A 26,782-nucleotide genomic window follows, 5' to 3' on the forward strand; every position below is an offset into this window, starting at 1 on the left:
AGGAAGCTGATTTCTGCTGAAATATGGCCTTGGCAGATGCCCTGGTCTAGAAGTCTACCTTTTCTTTTTTTTTCTTAACACTGGAAGTTCAATTAGTCTTACTGTGGTGCTTACTACTATAATAGAGCACTTACAGAAATTTGACTGGTAGTTTGCATACTAATAAAATACGTGAAAAAAATACAAAATCGTATTACCTCACAGACAACATAAATCTGAATTCTTTGTTTTTAAGGTTCAGTCTGCCAGCTATACTAATTCCTTTCTTGTAATGCTATTTGAATATTTGGTTATATTTGAAAAGGGGATAAAGAACAAAATTGAAAAGCAAAGGAAAATAGAAGATGTTGTTAATTCACGTATTAGAGTTGCCTTTTGATTTAATGTTTTGGATAATACTATTAAAAAGGGGGGAAATTTTTCAAATAAAATGGTACAAGGTAGTCTCTTGAGTCTCCCCAAAGATGACCGTTAAATAATTACAGAGTGCAAGGCAGACATCTGTCAAGAATTACAGCATGGCTATGAGATGGAAAACAAACTGCATTAACAAATAAATGGTTGATTCCATCATAAACCCAAGCAAATTATAGGATACTCCAAGATACGTACTATGAGTAGCACAGTTTAATATATTTATTACCTATTGTAGAAGGCATAGGCAGTGATGTGGCAAAAGACTATTTCAGGTTAGCCAGGATTAAGAAAGGTTATGCAGCGGATTAGAAACCCTACCTCTAAGCAACTGAGCAATGCAAAGACAGATGAATTACTGTAGACAGCTGCCATGTTATTCTCTAGAAAGAAGAGAGAAAAAAACCAAAACTATTCAATCACATTGATGGCTTTTAAATTTATTGCAGCCACTTAAGAAAAAAATATAGACATCACTGGCAACACTACAGCTCAGTAGTGTTTATTGTGCTATCGCTGAGGGATAAAAAAACCCAAACCCAAACCCAAACCAGAACAAAACCCAATAAAACAACTCCAAACAGAAAAGGAAAAAAAAACAAAAAACAAACCCAACCCCCAAAACCAAAAACCCACAAAAACCTGATCAAAACCTACACCAACAAAACATTTGAGAAAAATCAAAGTTATGGTCTTGAAAAAAATTAATGTACGGAAAAAGCACTCCCCACTGCATCAGTTAAGTCCATTTACTGCTTACAGTTCAAATCACCTCCTCAAGAAAAACATGTGCAAAAGGACAAATAAAGGATTTCTTGAAATGAAGTGTTTTCCATCTGAAGGAGCTCTAAAGATACTTAGTGTTTACCTAAAAGTGTCACTCTCATTCAGCTTGAGTAGCACCTAACTCTCACCTAGATCAATGGAACCACTTACAAGAGGAAAACATCAGCAGAACAGAGGCTTTAGACAGGAGACAAAGAAGAACTTACTCGATAAATGTACGTGAAATAATAATAATAATAATTAAAAGAAAATAATCTACTCAGTGATGACTGGGGCAAAATTATCTGTTTTGTGGTGTGTATTATCATGGGGACAGAGATAGCTAATCTGACTGGATGAAGGACTGAAGGGGTCCAGAGGCAGTGTTGCAGTACTGTGGTACATTTTATAGTCTGCCTTTACTGGTCCAGATGGGTGTTAGCTTGCCCTTTAGGGTCGAATATAGCAAAACCTTTTCTCCTCATTTTACAGTCATGTCGCTTAATTTTACAGAGGATTTGCATTATCCTTGCATTTGTATTACAAGTTTATTATTCTAGATAAACCAGAGTTGACTGTATAAAGACAGTTTGTTAGGTACTTCTATTAACCTTTGTCACACTACAGTAAATACTAAGGAAATCACATCCTGAAACTACAGTTGGCAAATTCAAGCCGAAAGAAAATGCATTCTGAATTAAGCATTACTTACCCATGAAGCTACCTTTCACATGGACCTCCACGTTTGAAGGAGATAAAGTATGCGAGGCTTGTGATTTAGCATATCTGCTCATCATCCATTATCTTAGGATAAAACAAATTTCCATGAATTAGTATGTGTTTTACTTGCTAGAAATCTGGTTTACTTGCAGTGGATAATGAGAGATCAGTTTTGGGGGCAGGTAAATCTACAGGCCAGGGTGAAGTGGCAGTATATGTCCATGGAAACTTGGTAGTATATGAGAATATGTGAAAGATGGCAAAGAAGGAAATCTGCAGAGGGTTGTACTCCTGTTGGATGCAATTCTTAAATTATCCTACTTCAAGGAACACCTTCTCCCATACACTTTGGCAGCTTTCCTGTCAGTAGTGATGCTCCACATCACTACACTTCCTGGATCTAGAGGTGAAAGCACTGGAACTCCTGCCTTTGCAATCTGTAGTTTATCTTTCAGAACTAAATAAGGGTTATTGCATCTGTTCTTCTATCCGTCCCCCTCCTACCTACCAACACAGAAGGGAGATTGAGAGGATAGATGCTTCCATGCTCTTTGACAGAACCATAAGGAAACTGAGTGATTGAGACCGAGGGTAAAAGGAGGTACTATATGGAAACAGGAAATCTACTGGGTCTGATTTTTCACCTCAGCTGGGCTGAAAGAAGAATCTAGGACTGTCACAGATGGAAGTGATCAGATGTCACTTGTACTGAGGAAGAACAGGAAGATACTAACCTCACTGGAGCATATTGCTAGAGTTTATCTACTACTTCCAACTAATTAACTAAAATAAGAATTAGCAACCCTTATGATCAAGCTCTTCTGTGCACAATTTTTAGTATGACAAACATCCTAAGAAAAATGAAACTTTGAATCTTACAGAGTATTGAACTCAAGAATGCACTTGTGCAGTTACTTCTTGTTGCACCTAGGCACAAATATATTCCTTTAATTAGAGATGAGCAATGGAAATTATCTCCTTTCAGAGTATCTCCAGATGCTATTGTGGGATGATGGCACTGGCTTGCCCTGCTCGGGCTTCCCAGGGGAAGGTCCGCAGCTCAGTGAGATGTACTAACTAACTCTGAAGAGTGATCAAGGCAGATGCAGTATGTTCTCCAAAGGCTCTTGTTCCTCAATAAAACAGTTTCCAAATTCAGATCTATAAGGGGAAGCAGTCTTACAGGACCCAGATGCAGCATATTTTTGGACCCTTATAAGTCTTTGCTATTGTTCCTTGGAAAAGGCAGAGGCGTTTCACATTCACTTATATATTTAACATGAATTTAATTTGTATTGTTCTACAGAATGTATTTCATTTCCCTTAAACAGCAAGATGACACACCATCTTACCTCTATTTCTGGACAGTGTTTTTCAAGTGTAAGGAAAATTCATAATTTGGAAAACAGAATCTAAGTATCTATTTAGCATAGTATATAACTAAATCCCCTGAGAGAAAATTTGACAGTGAATTGTTATTACCATTTTGATGTATGTGGAGACTTTAAAGTGTAAAGCTTTAGAGCACTATTTTTGATTTGTGCTAATTAAACTTTTTTTTTTAAAAAAAACCCAAACAACAAAACAAACAACCCACCCAAAACAGCACTGAAATTTCAGCTATAGAAAGGACTTTTTATATGAAACTACTTTTCAAACAAACCAGTCCCAATGCTCCACAATTTCTGGATGGACCAATAAGATTTATTTAATGCATTGTTTTCTTCACTATAGTAGAGCTACTTTCACTTATAAATCCACTGGAAGACCTGAAATTGACACCTGACACTCTATGGAAAATTAATCTCTGGTCCAGATTTGGAATGTAAGTGCCATTATATCTGGAAGACTAAATCCAAAGTCTCGTATAATGGTTTATTGTACACATATTACTTAAAAGTCCAATGTCATGAACCCACTGCATTTTTATATTAAAAATTCTACAAAAATTCGACAAAAATTGTACAAACATGTGTACTGCGTGTTTCATAGAAAATCTTGTTCACCGGTAAAGGATTGCTTAATTATGACCACAAATGACCAAATTCGGGGTTTAAAATTGTTTCTATTACTTAAGCCTAATTTCTACTTTTACTACTGTAAAACACAGCTCAAAAGTTTTTTATCAAAACCCATTTTAATGATCATTCCTGTGTGGACAGAACCAAGACTCAGTATAATTTTCATAAACTATGTTTGAAGCAAAACTTGAACACCTTTTTGAAGCTGTTGTAATTTTGCTTTAGCCCTGTACAGAGTAGTCAAGAATGAATGTTTTAATCCTGCAAAATGGGAATCTGTGAAAACAGAGTTTTGTAACTACTTTCAAACTATGCTTATTTCCTTACGTATGCTTGTATAGCCTTAGAATTCATCCTGTATTTCTTGTCTCACAATTTTAGATTGAGTTATGTGGTGAAGATAGAATTAGCCAATTTTAAGGAGAAAATTCTTCAAATATTTCTCTAAAGTCTGCTTAGACCATTCCAGTTCAGTATAGGGAAGTTTGGCTAGTATCAAGCTCGTATCAGTGTAGGAAAGCTAGGTAATACAAAAAACATTCTAAATACACACGTTTAAATAAAAGGCAGAATCTGGCCTACAAATTTTGAGTAAGAAAAAAAGGACAAAACAGAACAAAAAAACAAGCAAACAAAAAAGCAATATTAGTATCTTTGATTACATTGTTCTGTTCCAGTTAACCATTTACTTTGATGGTGTCTGAATTGTAACACAGTGAGTTGAGTGAAGTTCCTAGTTGCTTTTTTTTTCTGACCCCCCCACCCCGCCCCTTCTTCCTCAGACATTTTTATACCAAATCTGAGGGTTGTAGTCCATTCAACTTGAGAACTTTGGTTCAGTTATAATTATATTTTCTCTTTTTGTTCATAGAAGATTCAATGCTCAGCTGGATGAGATGCAATACAGGCTGTGCATCCTACAAAATACAATGAAGTACTAGAAAGCACTACAAGGAAGCAGAGGAAAAGGAGAAAAATAAAATTCACTAAAAAGGATTTCAAATTCTGAATCAATTTCACAAAGATTTAATGTGTAAGAAGCACAATTAAAAACCCCACACTGTAATATACCCTCTCAATGCATATGGATTGTTTTACTGTAACTGTGAATACATCCATGACTGTTTCAGGGAAGCAGTACATATAATATGTCATCTTCAGCTCAATTTACAATTATCAGGAAGACAGGGCATTTAAAATTAGTTGATCAGGAAGAGAAATGTACAACCTTTTTTCAAAAAAATATATCTCTTATTTACTTTCTTTATACACCTAGTCATGTGCACATGTATCCTTTGGGTGGTTAATATATTTACATAATTTTAAGTGTCTTTATATGTGTACAGACCCTATGAACATATTATACACAGACTGTACTAGATTGCACAATATCGTACAATATAGCCTGTATAAATGCAGGTGATGATGAAAATAAGTGTCTGGCCTAATACTATATGCAGGATGTAGATATATCTCATTACTGTTTGAGCCTGCCTTCTGTCAATTTGTTCATTTATTATTTCTTGTGTTTTTATGAACATAATCATTCAAAGTGTCAATACAAATCACTTTTATTTAAAATACATTCTGTAGGTTAAAAATTGTCTTTTTGGGTTGATGATTTTGTAGTGAAATGCCTGCACTTTATGCTTGGAAATCTCAAGAGACCTAACTAAAAATTTGCAAGGAAGTTACATGCATATAAGTATTTAAAACAAAACAGTCTTTTTAAAAGAAGATAAGCAAACTCACTGCTCTGTACAGCTCTCCTTTCTGAGTACACACATATGAGGATGGGAATGACAGAGACGACGAGAGAGTCAAGAGCGCATACTTTGCCTACACTCATGGTATCCAGAGTATCAAAAGAGCATTCTGAATGAAATGCAAAATCTGTATTCTAAGCTGTGAGTATTAATTATTCGGCAAGTGAAAGGAATACAGTGCATTTTTGAGGCTACCTCCACACCATTCTCAGAAGTAACGAGGAGACCACAGGGAAAGTGCTCAAAGCCTGGAGTATGGTGGCTCTTTATGCCAGCCACAATGTTGAGCTTATTATTACTATTTGTAATTAATTTTGCTTTATCCACCTACAGGTCCCATTAACAAGCCCCCCCCCCCCCCCCTTATATTTCATTTTATGACATAACATTCTCTGTGTCAGACTTTCGCACGATCTTGCCACCGAATTGCAATCACACTCCCTGCGCTGCGCCGTTCTCGCCCGCTTCCAAGACGATAATCCCATGTTCCGTTTACACCGCATTTCTGCCCTCCGAAAGGACACGGCAACGCACTTCTGACGGAGCTGTCTAAAGCCCGTTCCGCGCCGCACGGCATCAGCCCCGGGAAGGTGCGCAGGGCAGAGCCGGCGGCAGGGGCTGGGCAGGGGCTCCGCGGGGGGTGCGGAGCGGGGCGCGGAGCGGGGCCGGGGCGCGGAGCGGGGCGCCCCGCCGGGCGGCCGGAGGGACGCAGCGTGCCCGCCGCCCCGCAGCCTCACTCAGGGAGCGGTAAGTTTTTGCGTCGCTCCGTTGTTTCGCTCGTTGGCGGAGCAAGGGTGGGTTTGGGGAGGGGAAAATGGAGGGGTGGCGGCATGATGGATCCCTGGGAAAAGCACTCCCGGCCCGTGGGGCGAGCGCTGACAAAAGAGATTTGGCAAGTTCCTCCCTCCCTCGGGTTTTGCCCCCCCACCCGCCCCCTTTCAAATTGTCTCATTGTTAGCGGATTACCCTCGCCTCAGGTTACACCCGCCGGGGACCGGGGGAAGCAGCCCCCCCTCCCCAAATAAGATCTACATTGTCATTAAGGTGTTCTTCTCATTTGTGGAAAATGGGAGCCGCAGGACGGAGAACCCAAATAAAACAAAGGGAAGGGAGCCCGAGCGGTGTCGGCCCCGAGGAACTTGACTTTTGGCAGGGAACTGTCTCGGGGCACCATCCCGCAGCCGCTGCCCATGTTTCCCTCTCCGTGGCAGCCGCCCAGGTGCACGCTCGGCCCGGCCACGGGCGGCCACCGCGCCGGGACCCCGCCGCCGGCGGCTCGGTCTGGAGACCAAAGCCGGGTCCCCCCTTTCGCTCCCTACCGCGGCAGCTGCGGCCCGGGAGGGAGCATAAGGAGCCCCGGGGGCCGGCCGGCCGGCCAGCCGCGCCACTCGCTAGGAGGACAAGCCGGCCGGCCGGCTCCAGGCGTGCGGGGCAGCTCCGCGCCCGCCTCGGCCCCTCCGTCCCGCCGACGGCGCCCCGCGCACAGCCCGCGGCTCCCCGGCACCGGCGGCAACCCGACACCGCCGCACGCTCATTGGGCGGCGCCGCCGACCCCGCCTCCCCGGTCGCGACGACTCAGGCGGCGGCTCGGCCTGCCGAGCGCTGAGGCTCGCTACTGTTTGGTCGACGGTGGATGTCAGTCAGGTTGAGGGACGGGCCACCCTGCCGCTGAGGTCCCGCCCCCTCGCCCTAATTGATATTATCGGAGCGCGGCGCGGGCGGCCGGGCTGCAGTCGGGGCTGGCGGGCGGCCGGCTGGCCCGGTGCGGGAGTAGGGCAGCGGCGCGGAGGAGGAGGCGAAGGCGAAAGAGAAAGGCAGCCGGGAGGGAGCGAGCGAGCGAGCGCCGAGCCAGAGACTAGCAGAGCAAATTCTTTACCGTCTTCTAGCACCCACCAAGCGGCGGCAGCGGCGGCAGTGTCTAGAAATATATAGCTAGAAATATAAAATCACCACGCTCCTGCACCATGGTTTTTCAAAATAGGCTCCCTTCTTGGATTATTTTGTGCTCCGTCTGGCTGTTCCGCTTTGCACACACGGGGGAGGCACAGGCTGCAAAAGAAGGTAAGGTGATGCGGTAAACAAAAGTTTGGGCTTATTTATTGCTTTTGCACGCGAAGCGTCTGTGCGGTGGCTTAGCGGAGGACCAGCCTGCCGCTGCGAGCTGCTTGGCAGCCTCGCCCCCGCCCCCCCCCCTTAAAAAAAAGACACAACACCCCAACACAAAAAAAAAAAAACAACATTTTTTTCCCAGCTGAGGTGGAAGGGAGGAAAGAGCAAGGCATTCTGCTGGGGGTGTGCGTGTGTATGTGTGAGAGACCGGGAAAACTGCCATTGCTCTCAGGAATGAGGTCTGTGAGGCATTTGCACGTGATGGAAAGGCACGGGGCTGGGGAGACAGCCCCCGGCCCGGGGATCCGTGCAGGGGAGCCGCACTTGCCTGTGGCAGCCTTGACCCTCCCGCGGAGCTGCAGGGAGGGCGGGTAGCCGCGCTGCCCCCCGGGCGGGGGCTGCAGGGGCTCCGGGCCGAGTTTCGGGGCTCGGGACGTTCCGTGGGAGGCAGGGCACGGCGCGGGCTGAGGCTGCGGGGCAGCTCCGCATCGCTGCTTGCTGGGGGCCTGCACAGACCGCGGGAAGGAGCATCGGAGTGCAGTTTGGCACCTCCCGGCCGTGCAGGCGTTTAGAGGGTACACACAGCGTGGCGTCGTGTGCCTGCAGCGTGTGGGCTCTCCTCCGGCATCGCCGGAGAGAGGCAGGTTTAGGTATGAGTGTTTTACACCATCTGCGTGTTACAGCGGGGCTCCCCGATTCCCATCCATCCAACACTTGTGCCTGCGTAAGGCGAGCCCCGGACATTTGTTTTCCCCGCGCGCAGAGACAAACCAGACAGTTGTCTATCAGAGACTGATGGAGGTGTATAAAATCAATTCACAAAGTCCACCTGGGAATCTCTTTTCTCGCGCTGAGAAAACCCGAAATGATTTAAAGGAGCGCCCTGCTCGCGTTTGACAGCCAAAGGCGAAGGTCCGTCTCCATCTTCGGGGGGGGGGGGGGGGGGGGGGGGCGGCGCGGTGGCGACAGGGGAGTTAGGGGCTTTTTCGGTGTCTCCGCATATGTATGCGTTTGGGGGTTTTTCCTCCTCAGCTGGATACGTCAATATCTTCATAAAACCGCTGGCATGCAGTAAAATGCCATTTCGAGCTTGTAACTGGAGCTTAAAAAAATCCCTCAATTAAAATGTCCTCTGCCCTTAAGAGAAGGCGGCGATGACGAGGTTAGAGAGGGAAAGAGGGGAGAGCCATTCCTCAGCAGCGTTTCGAAAGTTTATTTGGGGGGACTGTGAGGCACACAGACACCCCCCCCGGGGAGCGCTAACGCGTGGCCGTGGGGCGGGGAGGGGAGAAGGGCCGGGAGGGCGCGCGCTGCCCGCCCCGCAGATTGTGCCGCCACCGGGGCCGCGCCGCTGGCTGCCGGCGGTGATCTGCTTCGTGTTTGTGTCATACGGCTATGGGTGAGCGTATGTATGCATCTATACGTACAAGTGTGCGTGTATAATGTGTCTGTGTTTGGGGAAAATCAGCCTAGCCCAAGGCGGGTCAGGAGGGGGCGACCGGCAGACGGGGATTGATAGCGGCTACCTGCTGCAAGCGCAGAAAACTCCCCTGGAAGGAAGAGCGAGTTTAAAAAAAAAAAAAAAAACCCACAAAAACCAACTTTGTAGCTTCACCCCCGGCCTCGCCGAAGGGCCGGTGGCGGCAGCAGCCCCGCGTGGTTTCCCACCAGTCCCCGCTGGGTACGGAGGAGGGTGGGGGGTGGGAGGCTGAAAAGTTTTCCGAGCTCCCCTCTGTGGCTCGGTCGGAGCCGCGCTGAGGTGCCGGCGCGGAGCGGGGCAGGGGCCGCCGGGCGCTCCGAGCGGGAGACGGCCGCGTTACCTGCGGAGACCTGCCGGCACGGCGGCCGGGGCGGAGCGGGGGACAGGTCGTGGCCCCCCGCCCGTGGCGGCGACACCTGGGGGTCGCCGCCCCGGGCGGCTCCCTCCCCAAACCGACGGCTGCCGCGCTGGGGCGGGTGTGTGGCGGGACCGGCCGCGGCCGGGTGCCCCGCTGCTGCCCGGCGGCCCAGCCCCGCTCCTCAGCGCGGCGGCGGGGTGGGTGCGCGGCGGCGGCTCCCCGCGGAGGCGAGAGGCTGCCGCTCCCCGCCGGCGCGGCGCCCCGCGGAGCCGCTTCGCCCGCCGCCTGTGCGCCTCCTTCCGCGCTCCGTGCCGTGGAGGGGGCCCCGAGCGGCGTCCCCCCCGCCGCGCCCCTGCGGAGGGACCGCGCCCGGCGTCTCGCTGCGCGCCCGCCGCGGGAGCCTGCCGGCCCCGCACGGCCCCGCAGCGCCCCGCACGGCCCCGCCAGCCCAGCCGGGCACGGGGCTGCCCGGGCAGGGAGCAGCGCGCCGCCCGCTGCCCTGGGGAGCTCTTCCCCGGGAACTCTCGGTGCTGCACGGAAACGGCGCGTTTGCTCTTTGCAGGGTGTTCGCAGAGCGGCGTTGTGTGTGTGTGTTGTGGTGGTTTTTTTTTCTGGGATGTGCCCGCCCGTTGCTATGTGATGGAGAGTCGCAGCCAAATAAAAGGTATAATGAAGTGCAGTCGTGGGACATTGTGCTGGTGCTGAAATGGTTAATTTTTTGGTGGTAATCTTTTTTCCCCGGACATTTTTAAATGCTTTTGTTTAACAAACCACCACATACACCACCTGCTTTTCCATAGAAAGTGTTACAAAGTAAAGCCCCTTGAATCCAAGCGTAATGAAAGAGCAGATAATCTTTCTAGAGAGAGAGACTATCAAACTTACTTAATGAGTAGTTAGACTTTATTACTGAAGTACAGGCCTGGAAGCTAGCGTCTTGTGTTGAGCTAACATTCCAGATATTACTATATGAGCCTTTAAATAACTCTTTTTAGTAATCTCGTCTTTCTAGTAATGCACTGAAATTTTGTGTTAAATTCTACTAGGAGAAAGGGCTGAAACCAGAATTATAACAATTTTAAAAGACCTGACAAAAGTTTTTTGAGTTACAGCCTTAAATCATGCAATGGAATAGCAGTACTTAAATGCTGTGTATAAAGTCATAGATAGGTTTATAGCTAAAGATATACTGAATAGATTTAAATTAGAAGTGTTACTTTTTCTTCAGTCAAATAGAAGTATGACGTTACATGTGCAGCTTTGAGGAAGGAATCGTCTAAGTGTACCAAACCTAAATATATGGTTGATTAGTCTACAGCTTTGGCTGTTTGGAAGAAGGTATTACAGCAAATTATTTAACTTTTTTTTTCTCTTTTTTTTTTTTCTTCTTTTTTTTGGACATTACAGATTAATATATGTGCCATTTGAAAGTCTTACAGAAACTTATATAATAATATGCTAAGAAAGAAGCTTATAGCTATGATTGGGATATAAGACGTCTACAGAAATGTATGTTTGGAGGTAACTGATCATTAGTAATATAACCTCCAACAGGTACCGTAAAAGATGTAAGAATTGGTTTATTGAGCTGTGATTAACTGCTTTCAGAGGCAGGGTTACATTTAGCTGAAAATAATTGCAGTGCTACTAGAAGTGATGTATATTAGTATAGAAGTGTCATTGTGGTATAGTGACACGAAGAATTTAGTAAGGCATTGCCATAAAGTGAATTAATCTGATTTTGTGTATATAGTATTTTGTATATATAGTATTTTTTATATGCGAAGTGTGAGGTAACTGCAGAGTCTTTTATTTTCTGTATGCCTGGCTGTCATTTGTTTATAGAGTTACTGCTTTATCACCTAAAGGACGTACTGTTTCCTTTTAAACTCAGAAAGACCATTGCTTTTGCAGTGCAACTCCTGGTAGGGTATAGGCTAGTCCTGTCTAAATCCGTTTGGGAAAGTGTTGAAATGTTGGTGTGTATTTGTTTGTTTTAAACTCATTGTAGTAACAAGCATATGACAAAGGAGATGAAGGGAGCATGCATCTTAATGACTGATTAGTAACAGTTTAGAGCACTAAGAAAAACAATAGATTTTGATTTAAGCAATGAAATTGTTAAGATTAATGTATATCTGCTTATGTGTGGTTGGTACCTAATCATTTAATCATCTGTTTACAAGTAAATACATAGCCGTGGTTGCAGATAACTTCATAATAACATGAAAAAATATTAATTTGTACAAAAATTATATTCTTTTAACTACTTTTTAAAGAAGTTTGGACTTTGTTCTTTAGTTTTATATTCCCACTTATTATTATATTTAACAAACAGTAGAAATTCTTTTTTTTGTTTGTTTGGTTTCTTTTAGTAATATTGCTGGACTCTAAAGCACAACAGACAGAGTTGGAATGGATTTCCTCTCCTCCCAATGGGGTAAGTGCTCCAGGCAAAAATTAAGTTCCTAAAGACGAGTTGTTATTTTACCAAAGCAATTGAAACATTTGCTTTAAACTAGCTCCCCTTCATATTTCTTTCGGTAGTTGTACAAGGTGTTTACATCTTTTTCATTTTTAGAATGGAAAGTAAGTGTACCTCAGGTTACAGTGTACAAATGTACAAGCTAATTAAAGGGTAGAGTCTCACCTCAATATTCTCGGTGGCTTTATGTTTTGTAGCATAATCCTTTGTGATATACCAGAAAGCTCTCTGTATTTGTAACGTGGCATTTTAAATCATTTTCCTTCTTCCTTTAGAAACAACAGATTTACTTCTGTGTGGAAACTTCTAAAAATATGTTTTTCATTTTCTGTATAATGGGTGATCATAAATTTGTTTACGATGTTTTCTTTGTAATTGAATAGCACAGATTGAAGTGCTCTAAAATAAAAACATTTATACTGCAGATGTGTTTGAAGTGACATTCCAAACTTGAAACATCCCCAAGTCCTGAGGAGCTTGATATCTGGAACTAGGCACGAATTATGTGGTTAAGGCCACCTCCAGCTTGCTTACAAATTAATCTCATGGTACTCCATGAAATGTGGCATTGTAAAGTACATAGGTATAAAAAATGAGAAGTTTAGAAACATTGGTGTTATTGCCTTATTTATTATATACATAAAATTGGGAAGTTTTACTTTCAGTCTGAATTGAAAGTGGTATAAAACCCCTTCTTCCTCAGTCCTTGAGGAAGAACGTTTTCAGAAAGATAGAATGGGTATATTGTCCTACCTTAGCTGAGTCCTACCTTAACTCAGTCTGACAAATCATAGATTATATGGACATTTCTTACTCATGGAAGCACTCTTGATGAATCCATTCCGACTCCCTGCATGAACAAGGACTTGGGGGATCAGGCCCTTAATCTTCAGCACATTAAGAAATCTGCAGCCAGAAGAGCGTGAAGTGTGAGTGGGGACATAAAAGTGTAACAAATCCTTTAAATAAGAAGAATGAAAATCTGAAAGTGTCTTTCTTTAAAAGCAAGATCGCAAAATCAATACAAGCATAAACTGGAAACGAATCTAAGGACTTCAGAAAGAATTTAGTGCGAGCTCAACACGTATGATGGCTAATAACCCCGGCATTGGTGTTTTGCGCTGATTGAAGCCGTTACCAGAGGTGTTTGAAAGATTAGCTTGGTGGCAATTATATTAGGCTAACCTGTAGATAATGAAAGACATGCCAACACATTACACATGTCAGCATAGTGAAAGATGAAAGTAGAGTCAAATTCAACAAATAGTAAAAGGCAGCATTCAGAGATAGAAGCCACTTTCAATCAGGAATTAAAAGTGAATAAAAAGTAATGGCTGGATTTTTATGCGTGAAAATATTCAGAAACAGTTGCCTGTAAATTAACATAAAAGTACCATTTTAATAATGTAATTTTGAAAAGAAATGTTTTTCTAGTTTTAATTACTGAATATTCTACTATGCAATAAAGACTTCATGGGAATAAACACAGAAAATCTTATTCTTGAGAGAAACTACTGCATCATCCTGTACAGAAAATACCAGCCAGACACTCATTAAAAGCCTCATTCAGCTGCAAATGTTAGGTCTAACAATGATCTCAAACATTGCTAAGATAACCAAGAGGTTAAAATACCGTATGTTAAAACCAATAGAACAGGATACATTCAAATGGAATTGCATGTATATCATGACATGTTGCAGCAGGACAAAGAAAAGTTGAATTTTCTTGCTGTAAAAGGTATCATAGAATTTATCACTTTAAAAAGACTTCAGTGAAACATGACTTCAGATGGCTTAGGTGAAAACATACCCTGAAGTACTGATCTTGTTGGTTGGGGTTTTTTTTGCACTGCAAAGTAGGTATGCTTGAAAATGGGCTGCTTGAAATAATAGCTCTGTGATTACATAATTGAGTTATAAGTCATAATTCCTTAAGTTTTTAGGAAGATCATACTCCATGGCTTTGGGAAATAATGGAAAGATTGACTTCAGTGTTTAATGCTAAGGCTAACATGAAGTAGGATTTCTTATCTGAATTTAGGGTTTTGTATGTTTTGCTTGACAGTAGCATAAGAATCAAGCTGATACTCGCTAACCTTGTGTAGTGGGCTAAAAATGGTTTTGTTTGGTAAATGTATTTTATTTGGCTTTTTTTGTTGTTTTGTTTTCTGGTTTTGGCTTTATTTTTTTTGGGGGGGTGGGGGGGGTGGGGAGGGAGGGAGGGAGGAAGGGGAGAGAGGATTTGTTTTGACAAAGCAATCCACATCAAAACCGGAAAAGTCAGATTCTGTTCTGTGGTGCATTAGAGTCACTTTCACTTCAAAGATACAGTACATTGTCTAACTGGAATATCTTCTTGCAGAGTCTGGCTCCGTGTTTTGAGGGAGGACTGCTTACACAAGACAAAAAAGTGAAAGAAACAAAAGCCCCAAACCAACTAAAAAACCCCAAAAACCCAACCCATCCCCCAGCCCTACTTGATGTGAAATGGAGAATAAAAATCAGTAACATTTTAGGCTTCATGGCTTTTTTGTCATTTTTGTTCTGGGGTATTTTGGTTTGGTTTTTTGTTTGTTCTGTTTTGTTTTTTGATGTGGCAGAACCGAAAGCCTCAGTGTCCAGGGCCCCTTTTTCTTTTCCTTATAATTTTTACTAGTCCTTGGGGGGGTGGGGGTGGGGTGGGGGAAGAATCTAAGAATCTTACTCATTCCGATCTAGTGTATCTATTATAAAGATAGACTTCCTTCTGTTCTGAGATTAATACAGTTCCATATGCAATCAGTTCAGTTAACTCCATGAGTATCTTATATTTCAATCATTTAATACCATATGCATATATGATGCCATACATACCACGTCTATATTAACTGTAGGGCTTTGAAATGTGCTTTGATATTTACAGCTTCTGTGCATTTCAGCATCTGCAGCCGTGATATATTTCGTGGTGATAACCAGCATCAATTCAGCCACATCTGCTTTTCCTTGGAGCAGTATACCAACATTAAAATGACCTCATTTGCTGTCAGATAGGCTTGCAAAATGCTGTATACTGCATGGCTCCTAGTCTGGGAAACTGACGCCTTCCATGCTTGGTTACCGGTGCAAGAAATTTCAGTGGGTGCTCCATGTTGCGGAGGTGCCCAGTATGCTAGTCCCACAGAGCGCTTAAGCACATGCTTACCATTAAGCTCATAAGCACTGTCATTGATCTTAAGTGTGAGCTTAAGTGCATTATTGACACAGGGCCAGAGGGCGAAGTGCCATACAGAGAAGTCATGGTTGCCTGTATCATCGGATAGCCCAACCCTGCCCTGCCTAATTCATTACAGCTGTGGTTTCTGGAGTGGATTAGATGTTAGAAGAAATGTGAAAAAAGGTGAGAGACAGGTATTATTACGGCTACACCCGGGCAGATCCACCTGGTTGATTGCATTGGAAGGTTTGCCGTTGCCAGAGGTGCAAATTCCGGTGCCACGGAAGGCTGTTGAAGACTGCAGGGCTGTTACTGGCTTGTTACACAGTTGGTACCCTAAAGAGGGAACAACAGCAAAACCCGGGCTTTGAACCAGTGAACTTTCAGTCATGCGAGTTGTTCTTAATTATGTATAATCTCATGGTTCATTTGAACTCCCAACTAAATGAAGTTTGCTCCTTTTAACATGGATGCAGCCACAGAACAAACTGCAAGGTGAGGAGCTCCCGCCTGCCTTCTTTGGTTTGTAAGTAGAACAGAAAGTGGACTGAACAAAAAGAGGACAATCAAAGTGTTTTCTTGCTTTCAGATTTTTTGATTCTGTCTGTCTTCATTTGCCTTCTCTCTGTATGCCACTGTGATCATATAGGAGTGAATATCATCTGACTCACAAGTTTCAGGACCTGGTCCCGTGCTTTCTGTACAACTGGAGGTTCCACTGGAAGTTTTATGTACACAAGTTTTATGTACCGTAACGCTAGGCAATTTCAGTGTCTTAAGACTTCACTGATTTTAGGTTTCCCTGGAAGCAAAGCTGCCGCCCTCTTTGTCTTTGCTTACCTAAAATTGCCATGACTTTAATGAAACATGAGAGAGCCTGGTGTGTAACCAGAACTTGGTACACTGAACAGCTTGCTCTGAAGCTTCTCCTTTACAACTCTGCCCATGATATGAAAGTGATTTTTAGAAGTTATTTCTATGTTAGCAAGACATGGAGGGAGAGAGATCCTGCAGCTGCCTTAATATGTATTTTCTTCACTTGTGTGTTTAAGAGTGTTTTAACAATAACCTGCTTGTTAGGAAGACATACTGTTAAAAACGAGTTTTGAATTGCTTGAAGCCTGTTAAAATACGCAATAGTTATATCTAGTGGCTTTTTTTTTTTTTTTTTTTGTATTACTAACTGTTCGTTATTGTTTTAGTGGGAAGAAATTAGTGGACTGGATGAAAACTACACTCCTATACGAACATACCAGGTATGCCAGGTGATGGAATCAAACCAAAACAACTGGCTTCGGACTAACTGGATTGCAAAAAGCAATGCACAAAGGATTTTTGTAGAGCTGAAATTCACTCTGAGGGATTGTAACAGTCTTCCTGGAGTTCTGGGGACTTGTAAAGAAACTTTTAACTTGTATTATTATGAAACAGACTACGACACTGGCAGGAATATTCGAGAAAACCAGTATGTAAAAATAGACACTATTGCAGCAGATGAAAGTTTTACCCAAGGTGATCTTGGGGAGAGAAAAATGAAACTAAACACAGAGGTGAGAGAAATTGGACCTTTGTCCAAAAAAGGATTCTATCTTGCATTTCAGGATGTAGGGGCCTGCATTGCTTTGGTCTCTGTCAAAGTCTACTACAAGAAGTGTTGGTCCATCATTGAGAACTTAGCTATTTTCCCTGACACAGTGACTGGCTCAGAGTTTTCCTCTTTAGTTGAAGTACGAGGAACTTGCGTCAGCAGTGCGGAGGAGGAGGCGGAGAACTCGCCGAAGATGCACTGTAGTGCGGAGGGAGAATGGTTAGTGCCTATTGGAAAATGTATCTGCAAAGCAGGATACCAGCAAAAAGGAGACACGTGTGAACGTAAGTAAACATACAAGTTGCTGTAAAATGTACATTATAGATCATGTTTTACCAGCTTATTTTTATTATTTTTCTTGCAAGAGAAATACGTCATCAGACTGCTTGTGAAGTTTTTGGATCCTCAATCTGTAAACTTCACACTGGCTAATCTAAAGCAGTCAGCCCTTCTGGATATGGAAGTCAGTGGGTGCATACTGCATTTTTAGATTTAAACAAGAAAAGTTAATGTTGTGTGAAGCACAAATACAGATTCAGGACTAACATTTTAAACGGGTTAAGGTGATGTTCCTTGTACCTCATGGTGATGTTGAGCAAGTCATACCTATCAGAGAACACTGTGTCAATAATCTTAGATATGAGTAGTTAAACAGTTTGTTTTTTCACATGATCTGTGGCAGAGTTATAAGGAAACTAAACCTGAGGTAGTAAACTTAGAATGAGGTGTGGTTAGTAATGGGAGGAGTACACACACAATTAAACCTGAGTGTAAAATTCAAACAAACACAAGATAGATCTTTCAAACGGAATATCAAGTTTTTAGAATAAAGTATATTTTTCTTCCTACAATATCTTTTTGCTTAAAACTAACTCAAAACTTTCAGCTTGCTGTGGGATCATAGTGATTAGTTTAAAATACTAGCAAATCGGAGACTACTGAGTTGTACTTTCAGACTGATACAGCATATTCTGACATCATATTCTTAGAATGATACGTGCCCTTAGCATTGCTGTCACTGGGGCTACATGCATAAGACATTTCTGTTTAGTGTGTGAAAGCATATTTCAGTATTTCCGCTTACAGCAAAATCACGAGAATAGGCAGTTTGTTTTCATGTACACTTAATACAAGGTCTATCACTTTTATCATAAGATAACAAAAGGAGTTATATATCACCATATTTTTTTTGTAAGATAGGCAGACATTTGTTGGTGAGAAATGTTGTAAGTCAAAAACTGGAAAAAAAAAACCCCAAACACAGGTATCTGCAAAGAGGAGATATCTACAGATTTTGAAAACTAAGGCTGGCAGCAGTCACTGAGTCCAAGATACCTGTGTGAGGACTTCAAAATCTGTAGAGGATTAGGGACACCCTAAAACAAAGTAAATGAATCTCACTATTAATTTTTCCTTGGGGAAAAAAAAAAATTATTGTGTTCTTGATGAGTTTATATGAGGAAATTCAGTACAAAGTGAAGCGAGTTGAGTTGACCTGAGGCCTTTGTAGCTTTGCACAAATCTTCCATTGTTCTGTTGGGAAGGGGCGAGGGCTTATACACTGCAGAGCGTGATCTCATTAGGAGTAATTGTAATGTGAAAAACTGCCCCTATGAAACCATTCAGTAGATTGTATTAAAGCTCTGTTAAAAATATTAAACACTTTGTCCCGTAAAAGCCTGGTTTTTGAGATTTTTCAAATGTTTTTTTTTGAGCAACTGACTCTTTTCCTTCTCTTAGTTAACTTGCTCTTGATTACGGACCTAGTCATAGCTGATGTAATTAATGTAATAATCTTTGATTTTCCATAAAGGAGAGAAAGTATCAGAAAAAGCAGTGTGTGTTAGGAAGCGGGTGGGGGACAGGAGCTGGGGGCCTGGGGGGGATGGATGAAGAAGAAATCGGTGTTTGGTAATGAATTCAAGTAATCTGTTTATTAAACAGGCTTCTTAATTTATAACCGCACTGATGTTGACAAAAGAATTAAACGATAACTTGTACTCGAGTATAGTAGCATGCTCATTTGCAAGAACACTTCCCGTTTCTGGCTTGCTTCCAAAGCAATCGCTAAGAGAATACGCTACTCTGGAAACAGTCCAGAGGATCATTTATGGTATTTTTCCTCTTTTCTTTCAGTGATCCTGTTAAGAGTTTCAAAACAAACTCCAGCTCCATATTGAGGCAAGTTAATGTATTTGGGAGGGAAAGGGTGGGAGGCAGGCACTCGCCGAATGTGCGCCGCTGGCAGCTCTGAGTCAGAACGATCTGGGTGACTCTGGCACACCACAATAATTGCCGTCTGTGATACTTGTTAGCTGTGCCTGTGCTCGAGGATGTTATTAAGTATGATCAACTATGTAGTGACCGATAATACAGCTGGCACACTGATACCGCGTCTGTTTTTTGTGACAGATATTGAGAGAAGCTTATCTGAACATTGACACTAATGCAACTGGCTATCTGTTACTGTCAAGCTGTGTAACAGATCAAGCAGAAGCAAGTTGGAGTGTGCTTCCTTAACCCAGAGCTTTTATAGCCCTGTCTGAGGGCTCACTTCTGCAAATACTTTGTACCTGGCATGCTGCGCGACTTCTTTGGGACTGCTCATGGCAGAAAGCATTGTGCTCTGTCAGGATGGGCAGAAGTCTGTGATTCCGCTCTCACGCTTGCTAAAGCTCAGCTGAATTAACTTACACAATAGGAAGGTCTTTTAAAGATACAGAATAATACCTTATCTGGCTGCGTTGTAGCAAAGGTAGGAGTAGATGGCCACATTGTAGTTCCAAATAGCTCTTCAGCCTCTAGCTCAGTGGGGATTTTCATTTGTGTTAGGCTGGCTTGATTGGCTGGCTGTGACTGAAGAATGTGTTTCTTTTGCATACAGCTTCTCTCCCGTGTGTGAAATTTTTTCAGTTCAGACACTGAAACAATTGAGTTCTGATTTATACACAGCTCTGCACTGGATGTGTTGCCAGAAGATTTTTTGTTTTGGTTTGGTTTTTTTTTGTTGCATGAATGTAAGTAACTGGTAATGCTGGGAAAGATAAGGAAGAAAACAATTGTGAGCAGTGAAACACAAAACCTGGAAAATGAGCTCCCCTGTGTTTCTTCTGCAGCTTTATCTTTGAAACTGAAGTAGTGTGTTTGTTTGGTTGGTTTTTTTTCTGTGTACACTGATTATTTCTCACTATAGGTGTGCCAAGGGTCTGTGCCACCTCGGTGATCTATTGAGATAACAAACATACATAAGAGAGCCGAATTGCAGAGAGCTCACAAGTGTCATTTAAAGCAAAATCTTAAACCTGGGTGAAACAAACATGAGAAAACTATACGAGCCTCTGAACTTTGAATTGCAGATTCTTTTGTTTATGTGCAAGGACACCATCTCCTCCATTTTGATCTTATGTCTGATGGTATGTGGCACTAGGCTTAGGTGTGGAAGTTGGACATTGTAAAGGATTGCCTTGAAAGGTACCTAGCAGAGATACCAGAAAGGTACTTGGAAATACTAAGTTCTTCCAATAGCGTGTATTCCATCTGTTCTGGCAAAAAAACCTCAGCCACAAAACCCCAATAAAGATCTCAGTAACTGTAGTGTACTCCCAGTAGGTCTAACTTTGATTATTTTTTTGTTGTTGTTTTCCCCGCACAGTGGATTTCAGTCAATATGTTGTACATGTAAGGAGCACACTGTGATCAGTGATTGTATTTGAAGGAGAAAATAATTCTTTGTGAACTTCTAGTGTAATGCGTTTTCCATCTGTTTCGTGTTAGCTGGAAATGGGGAGGGAATGAATTAAATTTATTCAATTGGAGTAGTAGAGTGATTTTTCAGGAGGTATGAAGCATCACTTAATATGACTGAACTGAGAAATTACACAGGTGATTGGGCACAGAGTCCAAAAATTCAGATTTCTAGGGAAAGCCAAATGGGTACATTTTACTGTTAAACATTTTATAATAATGTATGCAGTAACAGTTGTTTTATTGGCCCTGAAATGGGGAGGGGATTATAGCTATTTGTAGATTTTGTCTTGGTGAGGTAAAAAGGGAGATACAGGCTTTTCTTTCCAAACCTTGTCATGTGCTGTATGCTGTGCCAGACTGCAAGCTGCACCTGTTCCTTCTCTTTTTTTCTTCTTGGGACAAACTTTTATCTCTTGACATTGTGAAATCTTACTTGATAACAGATCCAGAAAGTGAATCTGCCTTATGCTTGGCATTTTTGTGGTGTAAAGTATGTGTGGTTGTGTTTCTTTGGTTGGTTGGGTTTTTTTGTTTTATTTTGTTTTTTTGATAGTACTCCACTTAGGAGCTGATAAGCCACAAATTTATTAGTAGAGGGCAATGAATTAAGAGGCGAATGTGAATAAGCTGTCATTAAAAAAATGTTACCATGCTTCTAAAAAGCTCAGGTTTTGCATATTGTGAAATTGGTGTAGTTTAGCCCAGGTAGTGTGTCCCAAAAGCTTTGGGTGACCTGCAGGTTCAGTAACTTATGTTGACATTCCTGCATTTTCAACCTGAAAATCTTTTGCTTTGTGAAGAAGGGGAAAAACGGTAGAAAATTTTTTCATTGGCATTTATATCATTAAGACTCTAAATGTTTCCTTTTTTAAAGAGCAGTTACTCTTCTTCCATTTGCCTCCAAAATTACTCTAGGGAAGAGAATGTAATTATTCATAGCAAATTGAACCAGAGCAGAGAATGAGGATACCTCTGAGTCTTGTCATTTTCTCAGAAGCCAGTGGAAGTTCAACACGAGAATGTCTACCTCCTTCCCTTTTTGTCCCCTAAAATTTTAAATAATTTTGCTGTCCCCTTTTCAAACAAAGGTCAATGTGATATCAGGTGCCAGATACAGCTGCATAAGAACTATTGGTTTTTAAAAAAATAATAATCATGTAAATATCTTTCCAAAGGATCCTAGCAGGGTTCAGAAAAATATACCAGTTAATTTTAAGGTAAAAGTAAGACTTTCTAGCTAGATGGTCAAGAATACTGAAGGTGTTTCTACTGTGAAATGTAGAGCTGTGATTTCTGCTTCCAGCCCCCTTTTCTAGAATTTCTAGAAATTTCTAGAAAAGTTGAATGTCTTGGCTTTCTTTCACCCTGGAGTCTCCTGACTGCCCTTCTTGTCAGAGATGTGGTAGAAAGATATATTTTCTTGCTACGTCTTTCTTTCAGAACAGTCTAGTCTTCTTATAGAGTATGATTTTCACAAATTTGTCAGTCTCCCTAAGTCAGTTGAGTTTTTGACCTACTTTATTCATGTTCTTCAGCCTCTTGGATGTGTCAGCGCAGAGAAGAGAAGGGGAGAGGAGCTATGTTTACTGTTAAACAAGTCCTCTTCGAAAATTGGTTTCCAAATTAAATCTATCACCTGAAGAAACGGTTGCCTTCATGCCTCATAGCATTTGTTGCAGGTATCCTCAGGGTTGCCTTGTGGCCCTAAGATACAGGGTTTTTTTTCCCTTTAAGTTTCTGAATTACTTTGATTAGTATGATTATAGGCCATATAGTTTTGGAGATACGGCATCCTGTCTCGAGTGTGACATGAATATATGTGAGAAGCTAAGGTGATGTTTGAGTTGAAGTGATTTAAGTGCTGGAGGCAGTCAAAACCTGCTAGTTCTGATCCAAAATGCCATCAGTGATCCCTAAAATGCATTAACTGTGGAACTACTGACAGGTTTAGTCAGTACTGAACTAGTTGTTTCGCTCCAGGAGAGCTGAAAGGAGTGGGTTAGCACATGCACGTGGGCGATCAGGAGTCCAGATTCTAGAAGTGAAATTGTTGGGTAATGTGGTTGAATGTAGATCTCTTTCCCTTCTCTAGCCTTTCTCCTGCCCCACCCCGCCCCTCTGCTCCTCTTTCCAGATTCTGTTGTCTCCAGGAATTAATTTTATTTTTGCATTTTTCTAGAGGTTTGCTGAATATGAATTTCTGAAACTAAATTTGTTGCACTTTTTTTAATTTATTTTCCTTTTGGTCAGATTCACTGCTGTGCACAGATTTTGAAATCAAAACAAAGCCAGCAATGAAATCTAGCAGATTCTTAGTAATTTCTCCTTTAGTTACAGAGGAAGCACTAAAGCTGTCTTTTTACGGGTCTGGGATGCCACTGCTGAATTAGCTATGGTTGCTCAACAGCTGGGCCATTAACTCCTTAGCCATAAAGTCTATCTTCTGTTTGTTCTAAATGAAGCTTTAGTTGCTATTTAGAAATGGAATCTCATCATGTTAAGTCTGTTGCACAAAACCATACATCTTGCTTCTGAAACAATTTTTTCTGCCCAGAAATCTGTTGTGAAAGTTAAAAGAGACATAATAGCTTTGTTACAATTTTTCTGGAGTATAAAAGATTTTCCTAGATGATGAAACAACTGTCTTGCTTGAAAATTCTGGGATTCTGGGGGTTGGTTTTTTGTTTGTTGTTGTCCAGTGTTTTTGTTAATCTCTGAGAATTAAGCCACTAAAAATAAATTTAAATATTCTTTTATTTCAGAGTACAAATGAGAGAAATGACACACACATATAATCCTTGTTAGGGGACTCTCAGGTGCAAGTGCATCCCATTAAATATGACTGTTAGCTGTTTAAGGAAAAAAAAAAAAAAAAACAAACCAAACCAAAACCCAACCCCTCCAGCCAGGAAAATAAGGCTTCAGGAACTGAAAAAAGGAAAGTTAGTAGATTACAGAGAAACTAAAATTAGAGGTTATTTCCTGGAAGAACTTCTTACAGAATAGATAGGAACATGTTAATAAGTGTTGAACTGATCTACTTTATGTATCTGTAAGTCAGCTATTATATGGATGATGGAATGCTGTTCAAAGCGGTTCAAGCAAACTGCACTTCAAAGTATAAATTGGTCTCTGAAAGCAACGAGCCTTAAGCAAAGGAGTGAAGTGGAGGTTCTTATTCAAGAAGTGGGACAACCATACAGAGAGATCCATGTTTGGTACTGAAGTTGAAAGAAAATAAAAATTATGTGAGCAAAATGTTTGCTTAACTAGATTAGCTTTTGAATTTTCTGCATTCCAAACTTCCTCTGTTATCATGAAAATATTTGCTCCTCCATCCCCTCAACAGTCCATACATGTTAAGCAGTATTAAATCTGTAAGAATATCTTTCTGTTTTTACTTGGGAAACTGTGGAGACAGTTTTCTCTTTATGTGGATTTTGAGTTAATATCATGCTTATTACCACCTGAACTGCAGTGTAAAAATTAATTGTTGCTTCTTGACTTCTCAGCGTTAAATCTCGGTGTTTTCTCTGTACAGTGCCATCTTTGCAATATAATTTAGTTATTAAAAACAATAAGCTGTACACAGCTTGTGGATTAACACTTTCTAAATTGAAAACAAGTAAAACTTTTTGAAATTAATATCTGCAAAGACAAAATAGCTCTTTCAAAGTGTACTCAGTATGTAACATTGTTTGTCATGATTGTGTTGGTTTTTTCACCCCCCTATAAATACTACTTTGTTAATAAATACTACTTTGTTAATAAATACTACTTTGTTAATAAATACTACTTTGTTAATAAATACGTAAGGATGGAACCAAGTTAAGATTAAAACAATTTGTAAGGGGTTTCCTTAAAAGAATTAGAAAAGTATTTTCAGGGAGTTTATTAAAAACCAAACATCGTTCACATGACAGGGAAAATATGTAGATATTTTCTACTAGAAGCCTACACAGAATGTTGTGGCATCAAGCAGGAAAAAAAACCCCAAAAACAGAAACAAAAGAAAAAGGAAGGTGGGTTCGCTGTTTAATTCAGCATTAGTCGGCATAAATTTTATAAAATTTAACCTCCCTTTGCAGGATGGTGTATCTAATTTGTTCTATAACCTTGCATTATCAAGAAAACAGCAGCAGTAGCAAATATATTTAAGACACTTTTATGAACAGTCTTCTTCTTACTTAGAGAAGCTTTTATCCCTGGGTACTTCCTAATTTTGCTGTTGCCTCTGCCTGTCACGGTGAATTCTCTTGTCCCTAATATTAACAAAATACCTATACATTATATGTGAAAGGGAATAGTATCCTAGTTAATAGTTTACAGAGATACTTTGTTTTCTGTGGGAATCTCATATTTCATTTCTTGCTCTCAGATACATCAGCAGTATGTCTGCTGAAGGAGTGTTCTTCTGTACTTCTCCATTAATGACTGTTTCTGATTTCAAGTCTCCCTAATAAACACAGCATGCCAGCATCCTGAAGAGCGGCTGTTCAGCATGTAACGCTTATTTCCTTACTTCTATCCTTTAAGAAGAGATTTTCCTTTGAGGAAAAATTATCTTTTAACAGCTATATGGATTTCAGGAAATTTTGCTTAATATTACACTAATTTATAAGCATAATTCAGAGTAGCTAAGGCAACCAAGTATAAAACTTTTGTGAGGTAAGAATTGGGCTTGATTATTATGCTTTTGGAGTCTGATCCTGTCAACACGTGTACCTGTATAGCTTTATATAGCTGGGTGGCCCTGCTGCCTGTCCTAAGGAGGATAAAGTTGCTCACACCTGTAATAAACATCAGGTTTTTTTACCCAAAGTAAATTGATACTTTTCTTAACTTTTGTGCTTTGGATTAGTTACATGTGACTTGGCAAGACCTGTCTCTTCTGAAATAATAATATCGAGCATTTTCCTAATGAAAGTGTAATTAACTGTAATTATTAGTATTTTCTGACACCTGACATACCTCAAATGTGTGTGATTGATGGATAAAAGGGAAGTACATGATTAAGAAATGTAAGTATTATTTTTTGATGTATTTAATATACATAAATGCAAAGATTATTTCTTGCTTTAATTGTGAAATGAGTTAAGGGTTTGATTTTGAGAAGCTGGTGCAAGTCTAGAGCCCTGCCTTGCTGGCTGGCTACCTTTTTTTTTGTTTTGAACAAAAAAAATATTTCTGATAGTATGTATTACCATAAACAAACATACTGAAGAAAGTGTAACAATGGGACTCCTATTTCTCAGTAAACAAGTTATGACTGTTTTAGGGAAGTAATGCCTAACGCAGAGGACTGTGTGACTGAAGGCTGAGGCATCATCCCTAGGACTTAATGGCAAGACTCCCGTTAACTCAGTGGGAGTAATATAACGCGCTAATATTTTCCTACTGAGGAAAGTGCTAAAGTTTTAAGGAGCTGTAAGCATATACATAAACCTAAAACTTTTACATGGATGAAACATACTTAAATGCATGTTTGGTTAGTTGTGCTTTTCTAAATTGTAGGTATTGTGCTGATATAAATGTGTACAGAGAAGCGAGTATAAACGTGACTCAAAAATTCTACTGATGGCACATGGGATATGTAGCATATTTAGTGGCTGTAACTTGTTATTATTCTTTCATTTAGTGAATGTGAAATATAATCCGGCCTAAATGACTGGTGTGCATTTTTCCAGTAGATTCAACACAGTGGACTGAAGTAGGGTGGCCCTTGAAAGTGGTAGTTGAAGATCTTTTGGCAAGTGACTAATATGGTGGCCTTGTATAGCCGTGTGCATGTGACCTGCTGTACGCTCCCTTCACCTTACTGGATATGTCCTCATGATGTGACTAAATTGCAAGTGTCCCCTGATGCTTGGTAGGGCTTTTTTTCCTCAGATGACCATCTAGTTATTTTATTCTAGTGTAGGAGAGAGGCAGGATGTCAGAGTTCTCCATCTGCATATGATGGACCATCAAGGAAAAACTCACGAGCTCTCTGGAGCTTGGATTAATGACCGGTCCACGCCGTCTCAAAAGTTATACTGCCTGTGGCCTACAAACTTCCGAATCCCTCAGTTTCTCCACTTAATAGCTAGTCTTCATTTATAAGTAGTAAACAGTATTCTTTGAACTTCCTGAATGT

At 41.4% G+C, this 26,782-nt stretch overlaps 1 protein-coding gene across 7 annotated transcripts in view; it reads left to right on the top strand.

The window, feature by feature from the left end:
• Nucleotides 1-6,321: 6,321 nt before the first annotated feature.
• The window catches only part of EPHA7 (EPH receptor A7), a 170,421-nt gene continuing 149,960 nt past the window's right edge, over nt 6,322-26,782 (top strand). For 3 of the 7 annotated variants that reach the window (XM_056343940.1, XM_056343936.1, XM_056343938.1), the window contains exons 1-3: nt 7,412-7,747; nt 12,009-12,073; nt 16,514-17,183. In XM_056343940.1, coding sequence (XP_056199915.1) covers nt 7,651-7,747; nt 12,009-12,073; nt 16,514-17,183 — 832 coding nt within the window. In that variant the 5' untranslated portion in view covers nt 7,412-7,650. Of the gene's footprint in view, nt 6,434-7,410; nt 7,748-9,115; nt 9,195-12,008; nt 12,074-16,513; nt 17,184-26,782 lie in introns of those variants that run through there. The other 4 variants (XM_056343934.1, XM_056343935.1, XM_056343939.1 and 1 more) reach the window with 3 other exon arrangements.

The sequence above is a fragment of the Falco biarmicus genome, chromosome 6 (genome assembly GCF_023638135.1).
Source record: "Falco biarmicus isolate bFalBia1 chromosome 6, bFalBia1.pri, whole genome shotgun sequence".
NCBI classification, from domain to species: domain Eukaryota; kingdom Metazoa; phylum Chordata; class Aves; order Falconiformes; family Falconidae; genus Falco; species Falco biarmicus.